The sequence below is a fragment of the Marmota monax genome, unplaced genomic scaffold (genome assembly GCF_021218885.2).
Source record: "Marmota monax isolate L192 unplaced genomic scaffold, Marmota_monax_Labrador192_F-V1.1 WCK01_AAM20220418_F8-fsc00029, whole genome shotgun sequence".
Taxonomy (NCBI): Eukaryota; Metazoa; Chordata; class Mammalia; order Rodentia; family Sciuridae; genus Marmota; species Marmota monax.
In genome coordinates this window covers 12,488,538-12,513,429 of record NW_026693024.1, presented here as the reverse complement: position 1 = coordinate 12,513,429, position 24,892 = coordinate 12,488,538, and the positions used below count along the sequence as shown (strand labels likewise).

The following is a 24,892-nucleotide window of genomic DNA, read 5'->3' as shown; positions in this document are numbered from 1 at the left end:
GAAATACAGCAAGAACAAAGGAGAGAGGTCACAAATCCTCTCCCTAGCACTCAACTACAAAGCCACACAGAACAGGCAAAACCCACCACTCTCCACACTATGGAAACCAACCAAAGCCACCCACAAACTGGGAAGCACTTCTTCATGGACAGCACTGCAGCACAGCAGCAGCCTGCAGTGGCTTCCCATGGCTGAGGCTGCTCCTGGGCCCTCCTCCAAGCTCAGTCAGTACCACAGTTCAACCCAGAGGCAAAGGCTATGAAGCCACCAACCCCACTGCCACCGTCAGGCCAGCCCCAGTAGAGAGGGAACCTGGCCAGCTAAGTGAGAACTCCACCAGCAAGAGAGCTGGGACAGCCACACTGTCGGCCTGAGGTGGAGGTCCCGCTGAGGACAACCAAGACTCAGTGTGCTAACCGGGAAGGGACCTCCAAGAAGAGAGACAGCACAGTGCACTTGAGTAACTCCACCAAGCATCCCAGTGACCAGAGACTCGGTGCCTGTGTGACAACTGGCTCTCGCCACCCATGCGTCCCTTGCTAACAGAGCACCATGGGCACATACAAAGAAGATGCAAAAGCCAGAATGGACCTCAGAACTGCTTGTAATCTAGAAGTGTCCCCAGCCCACAGCCAAGCAGTGGAGAGCAAAGGCTGTACTCACTCTCACCCCATGAGCAACCAGCCACAGAACACAAAGCCCTACAGGATGACCCATCAGAAACGAGGCTTTAAAATTTAAAAAAAGGGAGAGAAATGAACTACAGTAGATGGGGTAGAGAGAGAAGATGGGAGGGGAAGGGAGGGGAGGGGGGATAGTAGAGGATAGGAAAGGCAGCAGAATAAAACAGACACTAGTATGGCAGTATATAAAAAAGTGGATGTGTAACCGATGTGATTCTGCAATCTGTATACGGGGTAAAAATGGGAGTTCATAACCCACTTGAATCAAATGTATGAAATATGATATGTCAAGAGCTTTGTAATGTTTTGAACAACTAATAATAAAAAAAATTAAAAACAAAACAACAACAACAAAAAAAAAAACTGAGGGTGGCTAACTTGAGCAGACACCATACAAGATGAGAGAAACAGCCTTCCCAAATTTGGTCCAGACAATTTACAAAACAACAAATGTAACAACTCACCAGGGAATAAGAATTTTCCAGAAACTGCTACAATCCACTCTCTAAAATGTAGAACATTTAACAAAAACTGTGGAGACAGTGAAGAGAAACAAGAAAGTATGACTCATACTCAGGGGCAAAAGCAGACAACCAAAATTGTCTCTAGGTTACATCTTAATACGTTAAAACTGCAAAGTAGCTATAATATGAGTATACATATTTAAAAAATGAGAACATGCTTCAAATTCATTAATAACAATATCAAAAAAGACAGAAATCATAAAAATGAAAAACAATGGAAATGGAAATTCTAGATATAAAAAATACAATAAATGAAAGAAAAAAATCTAGTAGAGGAGCTTAACATCAAATTTAAGCTGATGCAAGAATCAGCCCATATGAGAGCTCCATGGAAAGTTTCCAATATGAGGAACAGAAAGAAAAAATAAATATGAGCAGCTTCAGAGACCAAAAAAACACCCAACACACCCAGAGTCAGACCTCTGTGGCCATGAAGTCAACCAACTGCATAGCCAAGATGTTCTTTTCAAAAGCAGCATCTATACTGAACCCACATAGACTTCTGTTCTTGTCATTATTCCCTAAATAATACAATGTGACAATTATTTGCTCAGTGTTTGCACTATTCTAAATAAGAGACCACTTAAAGTATACAGGGGAATATGCAAAGGTGTGTAATTTTATATAAGGGGCCTTGAGCATCTGTAGATTTTGGTAGCTGAGGGGAGGGTCCTGAAAACAACGACCCTTTGATACCTATATATGTGATGGGTGGGAACAAGGGGAGGAAAAGAACATTTAAAGAAATAATGGCCTCAAATACCCAAGTTTGGTAAAAATAAAAACAATACTCTGGATATCCATAAAGTTCAACCGAATTCCAACTAGGATAGGCACAGTGAGATCCACATCTAAATGTCAATATAAAGAAAAAACAAACCTAAAAGCACCATGCAAAATACATTCGTCTCACACACGGGGGCAGGGGAAACAATAAACAGCTAACCTCTCATCAGAAACTACAGGCGCCAGAGGACAGTGGAATGTTCAGGGTGCAGATGGGAAACCACCACCACCTATGAACCCAGAATTCTTCAAAATTGAAGGAGAAATAAAGACTTTCCACGAATTTTTAAAATTTTTGCCTTGAAGATCTGCCTTACAAGAAATGCTGTAAGAAATCCTTTAAGTTGAACCAAGTAACACAAGATCACAACAAATTCACAGGAAGAAGTAAAGAGTGCCCCAAATGATCAATATGCAGGTAGTTCAGACTCGAATCAATATGCCAGGAGTTAGTAAAACTCTAATAACATTTTTTCTCATACCGTCTCTCAATTTTTTTAAAAAATCAGATCGTATAAGCAGTAACTTAATACTACACAGCTAGATTTAAGCACATAGGAACCAAACATGGCATGACAGAAGGGGAAGAAAAGGAATTCTGGATCCAGTTCCCCCATCTTGCCCAAGCTCCGTCAGCACCATTCTCACAGTCAGTGGTCCATTCTGATGCATGTCTCAATTTCCAGAGCAATCAGTAAGAAGACTAATCAAAAGTACAGTAGGAAAAAAGAAAGAAAAATCAAAAGTTCACAAAAATATCAAACATGAAAAAGGCAATGCAGGTGGAACAGAGGAACAAAAATCTGAAGAGAATAAAAAAGAAATAGCCAAATAGAAGAAACCAAGAGCAATTACATGAATATGGCAGAACGGAGCCACCCCAGGTATGACAATCCCAACAGCAAGGTGTCCACAGAGGCAAGACTTGGTCCTTGTAAGCAAAAAGTTCAAAGTAAGAGGACAGGAAAAAACAGGTCAAACAATAACCCTCCACCAGCCAGAATCTCTGTATAATAATAGGTAGAATGACGTCGTCCACCAAGTGACCCAACTGAGATCTGAAAACTGCCCATCTCACTGCACCTTGAAGGGACTGCAGATGTTCACCCACTGCTGAGTGGACAGATGAGATGAGGTATATTCACCTAAAAGAATGTTACTCAGTAATAAAAAGTAACAAAAGTCCTAACCCATGCTAAAATGTAGATGGCTGCAACATACTATTCTAAATGGAAGAAGCTAAATGTAAAACCTACACACCATGAGATGTGACTTACTCAAAGTCCAGAAATGGCAGAAAGCAGAGCAGCAGTCACCTGGAGCAGGGCCATGTGGACTGACCACAAACCCACCGGCCCAAGGAACTCGGGGGAGGAGACAGGGTCCATGCCCCATGCTGGTGCACCTGCCCAACTCCGTCCATTCACTAAGCATCACTAAAGGGCACACTTGCACGGGGCGGGCGGGGGGGGCTACTGGCATTGCTCCAAGTACTTATGTCTTAATAAAGCATTCCACTTAGAATGACTGAGGCAGCAAACTGCTGTCATGAGAAAAGGTTATCTTTCCATGAAAGAGCGAACATCAAGGACAAACTGACTAGTTCCTCCAAGAGGCCTCCTCCTTCCACTGTGGACCCACCGCCAGTGGAACTCCTCCCTGGACACAGGCAACAATGACTTTGCCCTGATGAGCAATCGATAGACTCACCCCTACTAAAACAGTAGCTGTAGGACCCCCTATATTTCACTCCTCTACAGAAAGATGTTAACGTTCTTATTTATTTCCAAATATAAAGGGGGTTATAAGTTAAATCAAGTCTCTATTTCGAAGGGTAAATATTTTAGGCTCTGTGAGCCACAGGCAACTACTTGACCCTTGATGCTGGTGCATGAAAATAGCCATGACAGTAAGTCAACAAGTGGACACGGGTATGTTCCAGTAAACCCTGACTTAGGAAAACAGGTGGAGACTGGATTTGGCCCAGTGGGCTGCAGTTTGCTGACCCTGCCCTAGAATAACAGCTTTTTAAAACTGAAAAGTAAATCCAGGTCAACACTCACCCCCACCACCCAAGTCTTGTTCACAAAGAAGCAGCTCAATTAAAGTTATGACATATTGTGCTTGTGCTGGCTTCTTCATATGCATGATGATTTTATGAACTAGGAAAATTAAAAAAAAAAAAAAAGATCACTCTTTTAACTGCCATCCTTCCTTGAATATCAGCAAATACCGTGCCCTGTGTCAAGGATGCTTGTTAATTTTAAAGCATGCTATAGACAGTGCACAGACTCCGATATGTTTTCTATTCCGATATGTTTTCTTTAAGTACTTAGCACCTACCTAGTAGTATTAAAACACATCACTTGGTAATCTTATCATTTCCATAAACAATCTAAGAAGTTATCCACATATCAAATCTAAGAAGTTTTCTTTCCTCTTTTGGTCCTTTTTTTTCTTTTTTAAGATCAAGGTCTCTGAGAAACCCCCTCTAATCAAGCAAACTGGACCCACAATCAGCAACCCCTTCTACAACTCCAACTCTCCCATTCTCTCTTCTACCCAAGTCTCAAAACAACTTATTTTCCCTGCCAATCTCTCCTTTTCTCAAACCCATATCTAAACTCTTCCTCATTCAAGTTTTCATTGAGAAAAAACTGGCCCCCTCCAAGAAGTATTTTTCCCTGTCGGTTTATCCCACTGACACTGCTTTCTTTCTGTTTGCCTTTGGGAATTGTGTGCTGCGTGCACCACGTCAGTCTGAAGTCATCTTTGTTGGGTTACACTACTCTTGGATCTTCTTCCTGTGCTTGGAGACATACTACATTAAAAAGGCAGGTATTCGGTTTCTCAGCATAGTCTACCATCAGTGTTACTGTTCCTAGAATTAAAATGGAATTACTCTGATCTGACCCCCTAAAAGTAGTTCTTCTTCTGCCCTTCATCTATACCTGCAAAGTGAAAGAGTCCACGAACATCAAAAACAATAGGCTTTTTCTGCATTCTACTGTACACATTACAAGAACAAATTATAGGATGTTATATTCTGTACCCTGCTGAAAATGTTACTGTTGGGCTGGGGTTGTGCCTCAGCGGTGGCGTGCTCGCCTAGCACATGGGAGGGCCTGAGTTTGATCCTCAGCACCACATAAAAATAAACAAAGGTAGTGTCCAACTGCAACTAAAAAATAAATATTTTTAAAACTGTTAACGTTTTCACATTGGTTTCCCCAGAAATACTAACACTTCATGTCAGAAATTTCGACCATTAAGCCAAGACTCTCACTTAAGTATTGCCGCTCTTCATTTTAAGTAAGACACTTCTACTTTCCACCACATATAACTCAAGCAGATCATGCAAGCAAGGGTATTTAATGGTCTTTTAAAGAGCGTGGAAATTCCCATTTGTGATAGCAAATCCAACTTGGAGTAATGTATACAAACACAACTCTGAAAGGGACTTTCAACAACCAAAGACTTAAAAGGGAAAAAAAAAATCATTCTAACTCTGACCTCCTGAGTCACCTCAGCTCTATGAGGTATGCTTAATAAAGCTTTATTTGATAACTAAAGAGCATTTAGAAGCCCTCACTGATCAGGAACCAGCTGCTACTGTCAACATGGCAGGGAAAGCATAAGGTCAGAGCAGAGGCACTGGAGATAGGGACACCAGCTATGCACCCCGGGCTGAGAGCAATCTCTGTGCTTCACTCCCACATCTTTAAAGCAGCACCTATCTCCTGTGCTTGTAATGACGAAGTGAGCAAGCAAGCACGTAAAAACACTCTGACTGGATACTAGTACACAGACTGGCGGAAAGTAGCTCTTTTCAACATCATACAAAAACTATACAGAGCAAACTTCCCCTTAGCCTACAGCAAACCATAACTATGAGAAGCAACAGGATTTTTAAAAGCTGGAGACAGGCACAGTGGCATGCTCCTGCAGTCGAGCTACTTCTACTTGGGAGCCAACCAGAAGGATCACTTGAGCCCAAGGGTTCAAGGACAGCCTGGGCAACAGTGAGACATCTAAGCATCTCAGCTAACAGCTGAAATTTCAAACTCTGTCTTAAAGAAAAGAAAAATAAAACCAGAAGGAAGACCCCACAAACTTCATCTTAACAAGAAACAAATGATCTGCTCCAAGACAACTCACTTAAATTCCTCTCTAGAGAAATTCATTCCTCATCTGTAGTGAGGAGGTTAACTACGAGGTCTCCAAGGTCCCCATTCCCACCATGACACCTGTATGATCCTCCCAGAGAAGCACCACCTGTCCACTAGGCACAAGCAACCACCCTCCAGATCCTGGTGTGTCAGCTCACCTCCTTTCCCTTCTTACCCATTTTCAGACTGTCACACACTGTCCTGATTGTATGTCTGACCTACTTTTATTTGGATACTATAACTGTGAAGCACTTATCTTTATTCGTCACTGGCAAATCTGAAAGAACTGGAAGATAAGCACATGCAAGCACTCTTCAAAACCATCAGTATGTCTGGCTGAATGCATACTCTAATCATCCGGACTCACAGAAACACCTAAGCCCCAGAAAAACCAGAGTGACTCTTTAGGACTACCACAGTTCCACCGCATACTTAGGGACGTCTAAGTTAACTACACAGTAATTTTAGTTAAAGAGTTGCCAATATTTTGTGATCGCTTTGTATTTTTTTTTGAAGACTTCTGCACAATAGCACAGTCTTAGAATACTGTCTAAAGCAAAATTCATAGGAGAAAATTTCAAAGAATCTTCTCAAAACTTTTCATCTTAAAGTCGTAGAAAAAAAAAATGGAGAAAGTCAAAACTGATACAATCATGAAAGATCAGCCTAAAGCCTAATAGTCAAAAAGACCTTCTTTCTGAAAAAATGGCTTGAACATTGAGAAAAAAGAACCCTATTTGGTTTTAAAGTTTTAGTGCTTAGTGAACAATGACTAACAGTAATCTGTGGCATCTTTTGTAATTTGCATATTAATAATATGCAAAATTTATATTTAATTAATATGCAGAATACTGCAAAAATGTTTTAAAGAAATTAAATATGTGAATGAAAAATAAAGGACTTAATTTATTCATAAAATATCTTTGTATACAACACGAGAACCAACATTAGCCCAGACTTGTTCAAATTACTGCATTCTAAATGTGGAGCTTAAAAATGTTTGTATATGATAGGAGATTTTTATGCACATTATGTATTTTTCTATTCTTCAATAAGATAAAATTATACCTCATCAGAACATATTTTGTACAAAGATGTTCTAAAATAAAATCATTACTCTGGTTAATCATCTTATTACATTTTATATTTGCTTTCAAAAAAGCATTTGGCTAATGTTAATAAGCATTCTAATAGCATCAAATAAGTTCTCAACATGAGATGGAAAATAATTATCTACAGAAAGGTTTTGCTATGTTAAATCTAGTCTCACATTGTATCCTAGTCCGACTACACCATGTCAGCTATTCACATGACAGCTCCTAATACCATCAGTGGCTTTTTCACCTACATCACCAAAGACTATTTTTTAAATTTTTATTTCCTTTCTCTCCACAGTCATACACAGAATTTCTTGTCATTTTTAAATAAGCTATGAGGTTGTTTTCCTACAAGATTTCTGATTGTCAGCACCGGAACTGCCAACCTAATATTCAAATGTGAAGAACATATAAACAGCTAGAATTCCACATAGAAATCATTAATATTAAAACTATTCTACTCATAAACTCAATAGGATAATCCCTACATTAACAAGTGAACATAAGAGATGGTGTATGTGGTAGATTTCATAAAAACCACTAAAGTAGGCCCACAAATTGACTGCAAATGAAAACATTCACCTTAGATTAATCTTGAAAACCAGCCTGAGTTTCTCCTGTCTCACAGGGCAGAGCAGGGAATGAGATGGGACCCATCTGGGCAGCTAAAGAGAGCCCTTCACTTCAATCCCGTCGGATCTGTGATGTCAGATATCTTACAATCGTTCAATATAACAAAAACACTCATAATCCGCGTCCTGCAGCCAGATGGAAACAAGCCCTCCATTTCACTCCGCCACAAACAGGGCAAGGTCTGAAGGAGCTTCAGTGGGAAATAAAGGAGGTGGCACACTTACTAAGAATTTTCCTTCCAAAATTATTTTCTGCCCTGACCTCCCTCTTCCAGATCCCAAGCCTGGAAGAGTCAGGATAAGAAAGGGACACGTCAGTAATCAAGCTGAGCACAGATATGCCTCCTCTGTGTGGCATAAACTGCAGTAAAAGGTTTGACACGGGGAGCCTGTTTCCTCTAGGAAGCACATGCATCCCGAGTTTCACATAAACCAGTTTTTTAGGAAGAACAGCTGTCTGTACTGAGTGCCTGCCCTGGTCAGCTCTGTTGAGGATGAATGCAGCTGCCATGCTCTCTCCTCTTCACAATCTCCATCACTCTACAGACGAGGAAACCTACAATCCAGGCTTCTCCAAGGCCACATCTAGCTAACCACACCACGAGGCCAAACTCGACCTTCATTCTAATCAAATGTACCAAAGGGATAAACTCTAGGAATCCTATGGTAAAACTTAATGTTCATCGTGAAGTTAGTAATAACTTCTTGGTTTATCTGCTCGAGCAATTAAAATTCTGTTTTATCACAAGTTTTTTTTTTTAAACCATAGACTTTTTATTAAACATCAGAAGCATTTCCTACTCAAGGTTTAAAAACATAAACAAATTTCATGAGTACAAATCATCTTGCTAAAAGCTAACACATCTAAATATTCCCCTGATGAGCACAGATGACCAAAATAGTCTCTTCTGGCATATTTATAGTCCAGCTAAGATCACAGATCTGTGAGGAATCATTAAAATACAATATCACAAGTACAGCAAGGCACATGTGGCCCACGACACTGTCTGTCTATGGAGGCAGGGGCAATTGGGACAAAGAGAGAAGAGAAGCAGGAGGATTCAAAATGAGGAGAGGTCTTCAGCAAACACATCTCCTACACAGTAAGAAAACAGTGGAAACGGGGAGGGGAAGAGGTTCCTTCCAGAGGCACAGAAATGCTGGATCCGCATGCTGAGCTCCGGGAATGGCAGATGACCAGTCATCAAGCTTCGCAGTCTCCCTGGCCAACTCCAGACACGGCACCCCATCTCATAAGGTGGGCACCTCTCCGAGCCCCTGTGTGATGGTGGCCATGACCTGACCACCCCAAGTGCTACTCTCAGGGCTGGCTCTCAGAGGAAAAGTTCCCATGTTGGGCAGCGTATTCAGAGACAAATATATTCAACCAATGAAAACCAAAAAACAGCCACATCAAATTCTCAAAATTTGTTCCACAAAAGGTTTAATATTCGTATTTTCCACATGGACTCCCAATCTTAAAGTAGATGAGGCTTTAAAACCTTATGTCCCAAAACAAAATAGGTAATACCTCTTTCCTTTTTTCTAAAACTTTGAAAGATATTCACAATAATGATGAGCAGAGCACAAAAAGAGCTCTTGGCCCAGGGACAGGCAGAGAACCCTCTGCAAGTCACAAGTGCCTTCAAGGCACATGAACCCAGAGTCCAAGCAAAAACCTGGAAGGCAGTGGGGACAAGTGCCACCCCAGGAGGAGCAACGGGCAAGGAAGGACTGCTGGTCCCATGGGCTGGTTCTACGGTCACCTCGCCAAGACCACCGTGGGAGCTGGGGCCCTGGAGTGTGCCAGGCCTTCTCGGGGAACACAGGCCAGCACTAAGCCTTTCTTTTGAACAGGAAGTGCCTCTCTCCCAGTCTTCCAAAGTTCTTCAAATTCACTAAGGATAAAACCCATCCTGAGTTTCACCACTGACCTGTCCTTGGTGAAGCTGCGCTGCACAGGTGGGAATGGTGGCAGAGAGGAAGTTTCCTCCTGGACACAGGGAGGAGACTGAATGCACAGTGCCCCAGGCCTACGAAGTGGACAGACAACCCATCCGGCCCAACAGCCTCAGCTATGCCCCAAATTTACTTCCTGCCCTGAACATACCAATTCTTCTCAAACTCTCCTACCAAAGAACCCCGAAGAGCAGATGTGGAAACCCCACATCCAGAGGGCAACATGTCCTGTGCATGCCTGATCTTAAAATACACGCCCATTTCACCCTCATCCATGAATGATCTCAGGGTCCAATTTTTTATTCTTGTCTGATACTTCAATATGTGTATATGTGTGTGCACACACACGTAAACAGTTTCCACAAGTAAAATCCCCATTCCAGAAAAACACTGTTATCTTGTGGCTTTGCACATCCACAGGGATACACCTAGCCCAGCTGCAGAACCGAGAATAAATCAGTGACAGCTTGTACCGAGAGTTAAAACTGCCGTGGAAACGTAACATCTCCCTAAGATTTTTTTTAAGACATCAGGTTTTTAATATTGACTTAATTACCATGCAAAGACAAATACTCCACAGACTATGATCCAAGGAGGCCACTAAGGAGGCGATGGGTTCCACAAACACCCGACACTGAGGCGGCAGCACTGGGAGCAAGCTGGGCAGTGGCTCCGGGTCTGGATTTCTGATTTACTCTCCCCCCATTTCACACTTAACTGTAGGAGCGCTGACTGCTGTAAGCCAGCAGGAGATCTCAGGTAAGGCACAACCTGACTTGCCAAACTGTCAGTGAGGCACAAGAGAGGTGTCAGAAAGTGCAGTTCAGCAGCTCAGGGTTCCCCACTCACTTCATTCCCCACCCCACCCCCACCCCCACTCTTCCCAGGGACAGAATTTGGCAGAGATTTTAAGGAGTCCCAGCTCAGCACTTTCTCCTTCATCTCCTGCGGTCTTTCCCAGCAGTGACCAAGCTTCACTCTCATCCAGCCCCGCCGAGTGAGCCAGTGGCTCAGAGATCTCCTCTTCCAGGAAGTCTGCCCCACTGCCCCGTCAGAGCAGCATCCTCTCCGGGATTCATAACTGCCTAAGTTCAGCAACTTTGTAGATTCTTGATGATGGGCTAGAATTTAACGTGCTTCAAAACCTCCTTGAAAACTCTGAAACTACTGTATTTTCAAAAAGACGCAAGTTTTCCTATTCAAACATAACCGATATTTGAATATTATAGAGAATAGAGTTTAAATGTTTATGACCCAAAGAGTAATGCTTTCAGATTAACCAGGTACAGAGGCTCCTGGACCACAACAGGGTCATTCCCCATTGATCCTACCCTAAATTAAAAATATCAAAAGCTGAAAGTGCACCTTCTACACCTCGCCCCAGCGAGCAACACCGCCCACAGGGGAGCACCGGCTGTTTCCCCTGGTGACCCAACACTTCCACAGAATCAGACTGCCTATCACTGGCCTGAGGGAACATCCAGGCCCAAAGTTTGGTTTTATTGAATTTTCCTTTTCTTCTTTTGTTCTGAAAAGGAGTCTCACTAAGTTCTCCAGGCTGGCCTTAAACTCCTGGCCTCAAGTGATCCTCCTGCCTCAGCCTCACAAGTACCTACTGGGAGTACACGCCCACACACGCCACAGCCCTGGCACATCACTTTCACACCACTGTGAAGCTGAGAAATCCTGAGCTGAACCATGGTAAGTCTCAGAATGACTTAATTTGGCCAGCAAACAGCTCAGCTCCCACGTGCTCACCAGGGCAGCAGCAGCCAGCCCGCAGGCTGCCTGGGGCAAACTGAAACAGGGCGCCCTCTCTGGACAGAAACCGAAAAAGCAGGGCTCAGGGCTCCAAATGCCATCTCAGCAGGCACCCTGAGTCCAGAAAAGAGGAAGTCACTGCCAAAGTCATTTCAGTTTCCATGTGAGGAAGACAAACCAATACACATTGTTTTCAACATTTTCCATATGACTCTAAAATCAGGCTTTGAAATACCATACTCAATATTCTCCATCGAAGTCGCACCTCATTAAACACCGGTATAATTCTCAATTTGAACTTGGTTCTAGAACATTTTCAGGCAGAAAACAGACACTGTTCCCAGACTCAAGGAGGCCAATAAACTGACTACATTTCCAAACAATACCTCATGGTGACTCATTGACTTATTGCTCCAAGGAATATTTTCAATTAATTTATTTGATTTTTAAATTATTTCTTACCTTGCACATATGGCCTTCAAGAATGTTTCTGTCACATGCTACCTAACGACATTTCGGTCAACTAGAAAACACATTTTAGGACAAGGTACCATAAGAGGAAAATGGAGCTGAAAAGTCCCCATCACCTCGCAGTGTCACAGCACGAACCTCACTCGGGGTCTGTGACATTGGCATGAACCAGCCTACTGCCCGGCCGGCCGGCTGTGTAAGTTAGAGCACAACCACGTTCAGTGTGTGAGACTTAATGATAAACACCTGTTACTGGCTCGTGTATTGATTATCCTTTAACTCATTTATTTTAGAGTTTTTTTCTCTACATATTAAAAAAAAAAAAATTAACTGTGAAATAGTGTTGGGCAGGTCCTTCCAGAGGTTCCTCGAGGAAGCACCGTTACCACAGGAGGGGCCCACTCTTGCCCTGGCAGGCCGTCCACGGAGTGAATGAGAAAGGGGAAGACGGGAGGCCAGTGACTGTGGCCCTGTGCTGCCTAAGCTGCTGCATGTCTTTAGCTTCTAACAAAAAAAAAATTAAAGTAAAAAATTAATAATAGAAAAAGGCTTACATAATAAGAATATTAAGAAAAGTGTTATTCCAAGAGTCAAAATGTTAAAAACTTCTTAAAGACTTTGTAGAGTAAAAAAGAAACAGTAAGCTAGGTTTCCAGTAAGAGGAAGTCCCTCTCAAGTCATTTCAGACTCTAAGTGAGGAAGACAGGCAAATGCACATTCATTTTTCAACATTCTCTGCAGGACTCTAAAATTGGACTTGAAAATACATACTTAATATTCTCTATCTAAAGCCCCACTTCATTAAACACTGGTACTTGTAATTCTCATTTGAACTTGCTTCTAGAACTTTTTTAGGGAGGAAACAAATACTGTTCCTAGGCTCAAGAAAGCCAAGAAACTATGTTCCCAAATAAAACTCACAGTGAGGTATTATTGAATTAATATCTAAATAAAGATATTATTGAATAAAGAACTTTTGTGAATTTAGTGCAGCCTACCTACATGCCTGATGTGCATAAAGGCCACCGTGTCCTCCGGTCACATCCAGGCCTGCACATTCACTCTCCACTCACGGACTCCCCCCCCAGAGCAACTTCCAGCCCTGCACACTCCACTCCTGCGAAGTGTTCTAAGAAGGTGGACAACTTTTTACCTCTGACTATATTTTTATCCACCCTTTCTACCTTTAGATACACAAGTACTTACCATTGGGTTTCAATTGCCTACAGTATTCACAAAGTAACACACTACACATTTGTAGTCTTCTTCGAGCAACAGGCTATACCTTACAGCCTGGGCGCACAGTAGGCTAGACCATCTAACTTCAAGTAAGTACTCTCTCTGATATCTGCACAACAATGAAATCACCTAATGACATGTTTCTCAGAATGTAGCCCTATCAAGTGATAGATACATGACTATATTTCACTAGAAATTTTATTCTGTTTGAGATTATTTGCTTTAATAGTTCTTTGCTTTAGTAGATAAGTGCAATATTATCTGCTAATGTTAAATATAAAAGATAACAGCTATTTCTAGTTGATAAAACACATTGAAATACAAATTTTTTAAAATAATCAGATCAAAGATACATATTTTCCTACTAACGTATCTCTTTATATTTAAAACACTCATTTTTCTGTCTTTGTATGAAAGTTATTTATTTATTTATTTGGGGGGGGGGGGTCGTCTGGTATTGTGGACTCAGCCCAAGCCCTCAAAAGCAGGCTGAGCACAGGCTCTGCAATTGAGCTATACCCCAGCCCTATACACAGATTTTTTTTTTTTTTTTAAATTATGCTTCTTTTTTTTTTAATTTTTAATATTTATTTTTTAGTTTTCGGCGGACACAACATCTTTGTTTGTATGTGGTGCTGAGGATCGAACCCGGGCCGCACGCATGCCAGGCGAGCGCGCTACCACTTGAGCCACATCCCCAGCCCTATACACAGATTTTTGACTCAGTGCTTCCTTGTGGAAAATTAAGTCAATTTGTTTTGAGCTTCATGAATGATGGCCAGGGTAAATGTCAACTATAACTCTCTTCACTTCTTATCTGATTAACCTCACTTATAGAGCAGAACAGAAATAAATCCCTAAAGATTCATGGGGAAGGAATGAAAATAAAAACATAAAATTCATGGTGATCCAGCTGGCAAAGAGTATCAACCACTCACTTCCAGCTCCTCAATCCCAACATGAGTCCTCTTAAGAAACTCAGCCTTCAATCCCTGCAGATGGCTACAAACTGCAATTTCCTCAAATTATATTAATTCATTCAACAGATATTAAGTATCTCCTGAGGACAAAGGAACGCAGTAAACCAGGGTCAGTATTTAACAACCTGACATTCCCGGTTACCAAAGACATGCTCTTTCAAAGGCTTAGTATAAGTCTTTCTTCTACTAATGCAGAGTCTTACCTCTTAGATTTCTAGGATGAATCTGTTTCGTTCGAGGCATCTTTTTGGATTCAGGAGCTCCTTCTTCTTCTTAGAAACTGAAGGAAGAGCAGGTCACAAAAAGGTGGCTCCATAAACTCAATGTACATCAATTAATCCACGTGCTAAAAAAAGAAAAACAGACAAAACAAGCAGCAAATGTTATTACCTTCAAAGTAAAAGATAACTTAATAGTTCTGGCTTAGCACAGCATTAACCTAACTCCAGAAAAAGTAGCCAAGCCAGGCACCACTGCAAAACGTTACCCACTAACTTTTAATTAAGCCTAGGTCAGGTCATTCTGCCCATATCTGGGTCTTATTAACTATGAAGGGAAAAAAATAAGAGTGTAGGGAGAAAAAAAAATCTCTGTACCTTTATCAGATAAGAGTGAAGAAATTCACTTTGTGTTTTAAAGTAGCATCACCAGGTACAACTGGAGGATAGCATCAGGCTACGGAGGTTACGCTGTGTGCAGTCCACCTGCCCTATTGGACAGCAAGCACCACATCATGGCCATTCTGGTTTTGAGTTAATTGAGTGAGCCTAAGTTACTATTATGGCTATTCCCCAGTATCAGTCCCCCATTCTAGGATCATGAGAGGATGACACTTTCTGCCTCTCAGTGTTACTCTGGAACCTCTGACCAATCTAGCCAATGACCTCTTAAGTGGAAGAGAGATCTTTTTTACTTCCAGACTGAAGCCTTTAGTTACCAAAGCAAGATCTTCCACATCATTTAGCCCCTCTGAAAATGCACTGCTCCGGAAAATGAATCCAACAAAAGAGTTGAGGTCCCACTAACTCAAATGATCATAAAGCACAAACAAGAAAATCCCTTGTTATTGGAAGTCACTGAGGGGTTCTGGAGTTACTTGTTACTGCAGCATAACCTAGTCTGACCTGATTTATACATATTTAAAGAGTGATCTGCAATACAGAATGCCTAGATGGTAACTATCTAAAACCTAACCACCTATGTTCCTAAATCGGCCACCTCAGTCTCCTCCTCCACAAGACTCTTTCTCAAGGATCCAGCGCAAAAATTTTAGTTTTAACTTCCTGCAATAAAAATGATAAGCAAAACCTTTTATGTTGGCCCTAAACATGAAGCAATGTTTACTCACTAAGCGAACAGGCAAGAATGGAACAGGAATGCTTTGTTCAAAACTGAGGTCCCATCTGTTGCTGTATAGGAAGCAAACAAAACCTACGGAGTAGCTACCAATTGCTTATTTTCTACACATTACCTAATTTAATCCTAACAATAAGTGAAAAGGTAGCTATTATCATTTATCCATTTTATAGAGAAGAAAACTAAGTTTTGGAGAGGTTAAGTAACCTAAGATCAGCAACTAAGTAATGTGGCATCATATGACCCAGTTATTCTCAGTGCCTACTTCCTCAGTGGAGATTATAGGAAATAACAGCTACTGCCAGAGGTTGCCCACTCCCCTAAGAGGATGCATGGCACAGAAAGTCATGACTACATATTCTGATGTCAAACCAGCCTGTGTTCAAGGCCAGGCTTTACCCTTTTGTGTGCCCTTGTTCAAAGTACTTAACCTCTCAAAGATCAGACTTCTCACGGTAAAACTAAGAAAATATTATCTGCTTCTGAAGCCTGTTAGAAGTACTAGAGCTTTGCCTGTCACACAAAAATGCTGAAATAGTAATTCTCTTTAAGAAAGCCTGGATGGCAAAGAGTGTATCTAAGTATAAGGTTTTAGAATCTTATGGTTTCAACTATGAGATAGAATTAAAAATAGGGTATATATAATAAGATATATATTTTACTCCTGATACATCTATATGTTAGCGTAGTACAAAAATACTCGTAATTTTTAACTGCATGAGGAAAAATATGAAATATGATGGCCAATACTATGTATTTCACTTAGCACTGGGCTAAATGAGCTATAAAAATATGGTTTCTCAACTCTGTGTACTAAAGAAGCACCCACTCTCTGATTCAGGAAGGATCTGATTCAATAGAGAATTTAGATACATTAAAGCCTAATTAATTGTAGGAATGCTGAGCTCAGTTCCTTGTTAAAACTTAAAGCCTCTAAATGGTCACGATATTATGAAGTTTTTAAAGCGTGAACTCCGATGTAATCCAATCATGTGATCCCATAAATGTGAGACATGCAAATTCCCAATCTGTAAGGGCTTTCCGCTACCCTGTTCCCTGCCTACCCACTGTCCCTAGCTGTCCATCCCATGTTTAAATCCTTGTGTTAGGGGGAGTGGATATTTGCAAAGACAGCAGCAGTGTAGCGACTAGGAGAGGTGATAAACCGTTCCTTTACCAGGAGAAAATAAATACTACATGGAGCAAAAACAGGACACGATCAAAAAGCGTAAAGACAGTTGCAAGGAGAAAAAACATGAATGAATGCGGAGGGCGGAGCCTGGGAAAACCCCTCTGCAACGCTGCACTGAACAAAGCGCTTCGAATGCCAGGAGGAGGGGGGATGGAAGTGCCAGCCCAGGAAGGAACCCGGAGTGGATGCGGAGAGCAGGAGGAGGAGGACAAGAAGAGGCGAGCGCGGCAGCCCTGAGACTCCTCCTCGCCGCCAGCTCCGCCGCCGCCCCCTCCCATCTTCAGCCAGCAACTCCTTCCCGAGCCCGACCCCGAGGCGAGCTCGAGCCAACCTGCGCCCCGACCTGCAGCCCCCAGCCCAACAGCTGCAGGCGCGCACTTCCAACCCGGAAAGAAACTACCCAGGTGGCCAGGAGTAAACAGGCACTTGGAGCAAAGAACGAAAGGGAAAGAAAGCCACAAAGCCAGGAGGTTGGGAAGCCGAGGCCTGGTCTCCCTCACCCCGCACCCTCTTGCAAAATGCGTCTGCGGCTGAAAGGCAGGGTCCCTCCGTACCTGCTGGGATCGCAGGACCGCAGCTCCGGCTGCTCCCGCGCGGTGAGGGCGCCCAGAAGTGGCAAGTGGCTCCCGCACGCAGCCATCCCCTCTGCAAGGTCGGCGGTTGCACAAACGCGCGCACCCAACACACACATACACACACACTCACACTTACGCGCCCGCACACCCCCCGCCCGCCAGAGGGGGGGAAGTGGTCCTGCCCCCTCGCCGCCACCGCCCCCCAGCTGCAGCGCCCCAGCCGCGGAGCCCGCGCCGACCTGCAGCCAGGACGCCTGGCCGAGCCCCGGCCGCTGCAGCCGGCCCTGGCGCGGCGCTGCGCTGCTGATGGCGGCAGCCGCAGCTCGGAATCTCCGCGACCCCCGCGCGGCGGCGGCGGCGGCGCCTGGGATCCCTCCTTCACTTGACAACCCCAAACACAAACAGAACCTCCTCCAGCTGCGGCTGCTCTCCCAGTCCCCGGCTCCGTCCCCTTCCCCGCCGCCGCCGCCGCCGCCCGCTGCAGCCACAGTAAAGGCCGGCGACTGGCGCTCACACCACCCGGCGCTGAAATATTAAACAGGGGAGCGGGCCGGGGGACGGGGGGGAGCGCGGGGCGCGCGGCGGGGGCCGCAGGCGCCGGGCGGGGGAGGCGGCGGCGCTCGCCGGCGCCCCGAGCCGCGGCATGATCGCGGCGACTGGAGAGGGGGCTGCCGGGGACCCGGCGGCGGGGCCGGGGGCGCGCACCACGGCGGGGCGGGCAGGCGGACGGCCGGAGCCGGGGCGCGGTGGGCGGGCTCGGGCTTTACCTCTCCCCCGGGACAGAGTAGGGCACGTTTGGCGTCTTTGGGGACGGCGGGAGGAGCGCGGGCCGGGCGGCGCGGGGGAGGGAGGCGAAGGTCGAGGCTTTCCCGCGGGTGGGCGGGGCGGCAGGGGATCCCCGGGGGCGGAGGCGGGGAGGCCGCGGGTGGCGACGCGCGGGCGCAGGCGGGGGAGGGGGCGTCCCGAGGCGGGGGCTTCGCGGGGGGAGGGGCGGGGAACACCCGCCGGGCGGGCGCGGCCGCCTGCTCCGCCCGGGCCGGCGCTCGCTGGGAGCCCGTGCCCCGGGTCTCCCCGGTGGGGCGGACCCGGGGCCGCGCCAGCCTCGCCAGCCACCCGCGGATCGCCCCGCCCGGCCGCCGCAGGGACTGAGGGGGGGCGCGGAAGGCGCGGCTCGAGGGGGAGGGGCGGGGTTAGGGACGCGAGGGGCGGGAGCCCAGGGTCGCGCTTGCAAGGGGGACTCGCGCCGAGCGGGGGCGGAGGGGCGGGCCCAGCCGGTCACGCGGCCCGGGGAGGCCTGGCCGGGTCGCGCAGTTGGGGGCGGTTGGTCCGGGAAGAGGGGCGGGGACGGGCGGGGCAGTAGTTTCTCTTTACCGTCTCTTTACTTTCCAAAGCAGGATGTGGGCCGGCCCGGTGACGTCATGGGGTCTCCCAGCCCCGCCCCTCGCCCGGGCCGACTGGGGGAGGGGGAGGAACAAGGGAGGGGGGTACCCCAAGGGGGTTTCCTCAGCAACGCGTGGAGGGAAGGGGAAAATCATTGTGAAACTTGAAACTCATTAACTTTGAAAAACAACTTAAAAAAACCAAAGGGGGGCGGGGTGTTGGTTTGGAGGGTAGAAGGGGACATATTATTAACCCTGAACTGAAACCACTTTTTGGTGGCGGATGTTCTATTAAAAGAGCAAGGAAAGCCAAGGTTATTCCAGAGGCCGCCCCAAAGCCCGCTGGTGCTTCCCAAAGCCAAAGCTGCGAGCGCAATTAACCCCTACCTGCCCGCCTGACCGCTTGGTCCTAACAGGGGAGGGCACCTCAGGCGCAGAAGTGGGGTGCAGGGCTGGACAGCCCACCCAGCTCTTGGGTCGCCGCTGGGGAGCAGTGAAAGGGGAAGAGGGAGTAATTACTGTAAACCAGAGTTTGACCCCAGCTGCTAGAAAGCAGTAGAGGAAGCAAGAAGTGAAAATTATGGAAAAGAAATAAGAGGAGCAGGACCTGGGTAAGAAAAGTCGTTTTCGAGATTAGACCTAAAAACATTAGTAGTTTGGGGCTCACAAATTCCACATGTACCCCTTAAAAAGCAGGGGAAAGTGGTTTAACGGGCCACCTCGAACTGGGGAGAAAAAAAAAGATGCAAAAAAAAAAAAAAAAAAAAGAAGGTTCTTTTATAAAACCAAACTGTTTTCCCCTTTTAAGGGAAAAAAATGGCAAAGGATCATACACCCACAAAAAACAGCTGGCCAGCTGTGCAAACTTAATTTTTTTGTTGTTGTTCCCTTGGGCTTCCATAAAGATGTCTGGGTCTTTCCTGACCCATACCCCTAAAATTCCCCAGAGGAAATCCAACCTCTAGTTCATTTGAGCTAACTAAGAAAAGCTCAAAGCCCCAGAATGGGAATGATTAAAAATGGAATACTCAGTAATGGCGAGTTAAGAGCCAAAAATAATGTTAGGCAAAGGGGAAAATATGCCTACCAGAGAGAAAATTTGGCCGACTATAGGAGCAAAGATCATCCAAGTGAAAATTTAGAATGACAGCTAGCCTATACCAACCCTACAACTTTTAATTTTCAATGTTGATATAATCATCTCTTACGAAAGGAAATGCTTAGCCAATGGACTGCAGTCACAAGAAGTACATCATGTAACTCCCCAGCTGGGTTTTTGGAGTCAAAAAAATAAACGTGCAATTAAATGTGAAAGTATAGCTAATAATCTATAAGGATAAAAAAGGTCCCTTTATAATAAGTCGAGTTTGTGTCATTGGAGAAGTCAGAAATATTAACTGCATGAATAATTTACTCAATAGTTGTCGAACACAACAGAAAAAAAATACATTACAAACACAATGTCTATTTAGGATTTAGCGTTGCTAGGAACTTTCAAATAAAATATGCAGGCAATTTTGAATTACAATCGATTAATTTTGGCATTTCAATTTGTTTTCTCGAGCAGCAGACCAATATTCAACTTATTTTTGGAAATATATACAATACGGAACTCTCCCAGTTAAGTTTTCCAATTTTCGAACTGCAATTTCTTTGCCTACAATTCTGACTTCCTAGACACCAAAATGCAGGGAAATAAGCTAGGTTATACAGTAGCTTGCTTCGGCTTGTTTAGTGGCAAATTCAATATTTTGGTTCTCAAAATATATCAAATAAACTGGGAGGGGGGTGAGCCAGAAGATAAATATATATATGAGATAAATGTTGAAAATCCCCGGAACAATGGGGGAGTGGGTGACCATTATCTGCAAAAGTGGGGGAGGCAGGCTCTCGGGTGGGGGGGGGGCCCATTTCTCTGGGGTTCCATCCCAACTGGCGTGTGAACGCTTATGGGCTGTGGGCTTTGAGGGAGGGCAATGTCACTTCTACACGAATTTTTCTTGCTGAGTAGGTTGGGGAAAGCACAACTCCACCCCAGGGTCGCGGCCCGGGCCCCCGGTTCCCACGCGGCCGCCCAGCCCCGCCCGGCTCGGGCTCCCCCCTGGCGCGGCCCCGCGGCCCCGGCCCTCCGCCCTGCGCGCGACCAGGCAGCGCCACAGCCACCGCCACCGCCACGCGGAGATCCCGGAGGTTCCTCCCCGCCGGCCGCCGGGTCACGCTGCCCGTCCCTCCCCTCCGCCCTCCGCCCTCCGCGCGCGCTGGGCTTTCCCGTCCACCGGCCGAATCCCCTCCTCCTCTGGGCAACCCGGCGACAGAACCTTCCCTGCACGCTCTGCCAACTCTGTCCCACGCCCAGGCTCTTCCCAAGCCAGGCGCCAGACAAAAGAACCGAGAGGAAAACTTACCCGAACTGCAACGCAAAAAGTCTGATCCAAAGCTTCCTGGGTTTAACTTTTAATTTTTAAAACAACAAAAGCAGAAACCAAAAGCCTCCTAGGTTGGAAGTGGGCGTGAGAGGAAATGCTAGAGGGAGGCGCTTCGTCCTCTTGGCTGCTTTTGCCCCCCCCACACACACACACCTCCTTTCTGGTCCCTGCCTGGGGCTTTGATGTTATCTAGCGCACCGCCTACATGGGTTTATACCTTAGGCTTTGTGCAGAGAGCAATGTACAGATATTCAGCATTTTATATGCTAGTTGGGAGCGAGGGTAGCAGGTGGTCACGGTAAAGGATCCCCACTTCTAACCCCTGCAGTGAGAAGAGAACATTTGCAGAGGATTCCCTTTGTTACCTGGGCTGAAAGAACTATCCAGCTATCTTGGAGAGTTGGGTCTGTGGCCATTATTATTATTATTATTATTATTATTATTATTATTACTACTACTACTACTACTACAACACACATTAGAAGGCCTCCAAAATTGGATTGGTTTCCCTCCATAGTACAAACTTGCAATACAATGGTATTTGTTCAGTTTTCAGATCTCAGTTTTGAAAGTAAATCTTATTTGCTTCCTGAGATAGTCCTGCAGCCTGAAAGAGACAAAAGACATACCCCTGAAGAGTATAAACTATAATAACAAGGCTTACATGCATCATAGATTCCCTTATGGGCCAAAATATCCACACACCTTCCCACTCACATTATGGAGAGCTTGTAACTGTGGATTTTACATTGCTTATCTGGTCAATAGCAAAAGCTGGATATATTTTTACATTAGGTTAGCAGGCTCCAGATCATCACTAACAAAGTACTAACCAAAGATGCTTTTCTCTCTCTTTCTCTAAACAGATTAATAATGAAGAAGTCAGGCACCTACCCCCATTCATCCTTACCTGCACATCCCCTTTATGGCAACACCAGCCTTGCCCTCTGGGAGTTTACAAATTAATGGAGACTGGATAAACACCCAGAAAAATACCTGGAGGGAAAAAAAAGATACAAGAAGAAGCTTATAAACAGAGCCAATTAAAGTTATACAGAGTTATTTACACGATTGCTGAGAGGTTTCTGGTTGTGTGGAGGGCAGGAATAGCAGAGAAAGTTTCATCCTGAGGGTGAGTTCTCGGTGGGACTTTGAAAGCAATTTCAGGATTTGGCAGGGATGAGGTCAGCATTCCAGGGGAGGGAAATAGCTTGAAGGTGAGAACAAGTGAACTGTGTGTGATGGTTTTTCCACCTAGAACAGAAAGTCCAAGCAAATGTGAAAGGAGAACCACCCAAACCAGGCCACTTGAGAGTGAAAGGGAAGCTATTAATAATTATACCCAGATAGGAGCCTTACACCTGGACTGTCCCCACAAATGGGAAGGGAGATTCTCTAGTAATGAGCCATAAAGACAGAGTGGGCAGGCACTAGGCAATCCAGGAAGAGCTGATTCAGTCATCATTTGGAAGGAATTAAGACATGATACTGCAAACAGTTGGTAGTCCTTTGGAGACATCTGGACTGAGAATGGTCTTTTAAGGGAAAGTTATTGCCACTGATGGATTTAGAATAGATGTAGAAGCTGCAGCCTTGGTTGTACGAGTAGTAGTGCTAACAGTAGTGGTGGTCGTGATCAGTTACCGACAGCTTACCATGAGCCAGCTCTCCCGCGGGGACTTAGCCCACTCCATAAACCCATTACTGCACATGAAGAAGCAGAGACTAAAATTATTTGGCCTTTTTTTTTAAAAAAAATGCTAAATAATCTGCCCAAGTCACAGAACTATTAAATGACAAATACATGATTGGAATTCAGAGAATATCAGATGCTTAAAGCATGAGAAGTGTGTTTTGTGAAAAACAGATTACAGTCACTTTATAATATTCTACATCTGTGGAACAAAGAGGGAAAAAAGGATTTTTTTAAAAAGGTCGTAGTTCAAGTTTCAAGAACTTACTTGTTAGGTTGTGTCATGAAAAATGGAGATGGAATAGTTCATGTTTAAGTGGGAGAAAAGAAAATGTTTTTGAGTTTAATCATGTCTAGTTTCAAGGAGATTTCACATTTATGCCAATGTTTTTAGAGTTAATCTTACTGTTAAAGGGAGACTGGTTTCATTGAAAAGCACCTACTTCAACAACAAAGATGATTGTTTAATGAGTATTTTTTGTGCAATACCTGTTTCATGGGGTGGGCCTGGAGGACTAGACGTGATTGACACAAGTGATACTAAGTGTTCTTAACAGAATTCCCCATAAGCAGTGTGTACAGGTGACATCCTAAGAACCTGGGGCAAACAGCGTTCTACAAAAATAATCCAACCTTGTCCATAACCTAATGATGTGGAAACAAGCCCCACAATCTGAGACCCTCTGTTGGCCGTCTCAGACTGCATAACACAATACCACAGACCAGGGTGCTCATCAGTTTCCTCATGTTGTGGAGGCTGGAAGTCCAAGATGAAGTTCCTGGAAGGTTCAGTTTCTGCTGAAGGTCACCTTCCTGGTCTGCACGGGCCCACCTTCTCACGATGTCCTCCCAAGGCCTTTCCTGGAGGGGTGCATAGTCATGGAAAGGGGACGTGAGAGAAGGAGCTCTCTGGTGCTTCTTCCTTGAAGAAAACTAATCCTGTGGGATGAGGGCCCCAGTGTTAACCTCCTAAAGATCCTATCTCCAGATACAGTCACATTGGCACTTACACACAGGGATTTGGGCAGGGGCACAACTCAGCCCACACCTGACACCAGAAGTCTTTTCACGGGGAGTTGGGAAGGGGGTTTGTGGGATGCTTGGAAAGGACCAAAAGCACTTTGTTCTAATCTCTCTTGTTTTCAGGAAGAATCATTCCTAATTAACTCTTAAAATATTATGGTGCACTCTCCTCTTCAATACTTCTAGTGAAAGAGTTCTTAAATTATGGAACACCACCTGGGTATGCTATAAATAAAGGCATTTTATTGACTGCCAAAGGATCAGAGGGTCTCATTTTCCTGATTTTATGTAAACTAAGCATTATTTATCTAAAGTGTGGATTCCCCCTGCCTTGCCCCAAACCCTCTATCTTATCACTCTATTGATCCCTTTTTAAACATCTAACAATCTAGAATTATCTTGGTGGTTTCCATGTTTGTCATTTCTCAACCTCCAACTAGAACACCACGGCTGTGAGTGAGGGGTCTTGTTTTGTGGTGAAGATATCCAGTGCATCTTCACCACCTAGAGCAGTGTTGGGATACATGTTCAGTGAATATTGAAGTCTGAATCTTGCTCACCTTCCAGTTTGGTTCCTAAGCCTTTCATGTCAGCTTGTTTTTTTTGCTTTTATATTTTTTCCTTGAATATCCTTATGAATCTTTATTTCTGGACTCAAAATTATGCAACACAGTTAAAAGGGATCTGCTCACGTTGTAGACCAGGGAAGCTGAAATATGGAGTGGCTGGATGTATTGTAAAGTATCACCACCTGGCTCCTGGCCGAGTGTGACTGGAGAACTTGGGGTCCATCCTCTCCCCCTCTTCCTTTTGCAATCAAGTCCTTTTTCCCTTTACACCCTCACCAGCAACCACAAACCCTTTGCTTGCTATTAATCTTCATTACTAGGTTTTATTTTTTAAAGTAGTTCTCCTGTACTAAAATTTTGATAGAGATTTTGGGGCTT

The 24,892-nt window shown here is 44.7% G+C and overlaps 1 protein-coding gene across 6 annotated transcripts in view; it reads right to left on the bottom strand.

The window, feature by feature from the left end:
• Hivep1 (HIVEP zinc finger 1) overlaps positions 1 to 21,358 on the bottom strand; it is a 137,325-nt gene extending 115,967 nt beyond the window's left edge. The window contains exons 1-2 of one of the 6 annotated variants that reach the window (XM_046453395.2): positions 21,209 to 21,358; positions 14,505 to 14,647 (exon numbers count right to left, since the gene is read on the bottom strand). In XM_046453395.2, the coding sequence (XP_046309351.1) occupies positions 14,505 to 14,544 (40 nt within the window). In that variant the 5' untranslated portion in view covers positions 14,545 to 14,647; positions 21,209 to 21,358. Of the gene's footprint in view, positions 1 to 14,504; positions 14,648 to 14,897; positions 17,383 to 17,403; positions 17,543 to 17,832; positions 17,936 to 18,191; positions 18,318 to 21,208 lie in introns of those variants that run through there. The other 5 variants (XM_046453398.2, XM_046453399.2, XM_046453397.2 and 2 more) reach the window with 5 other exon arrangements.
• Between the last annotated feature and the right edge of the window lie 3,534 nt (positions 21,359 to 24,892).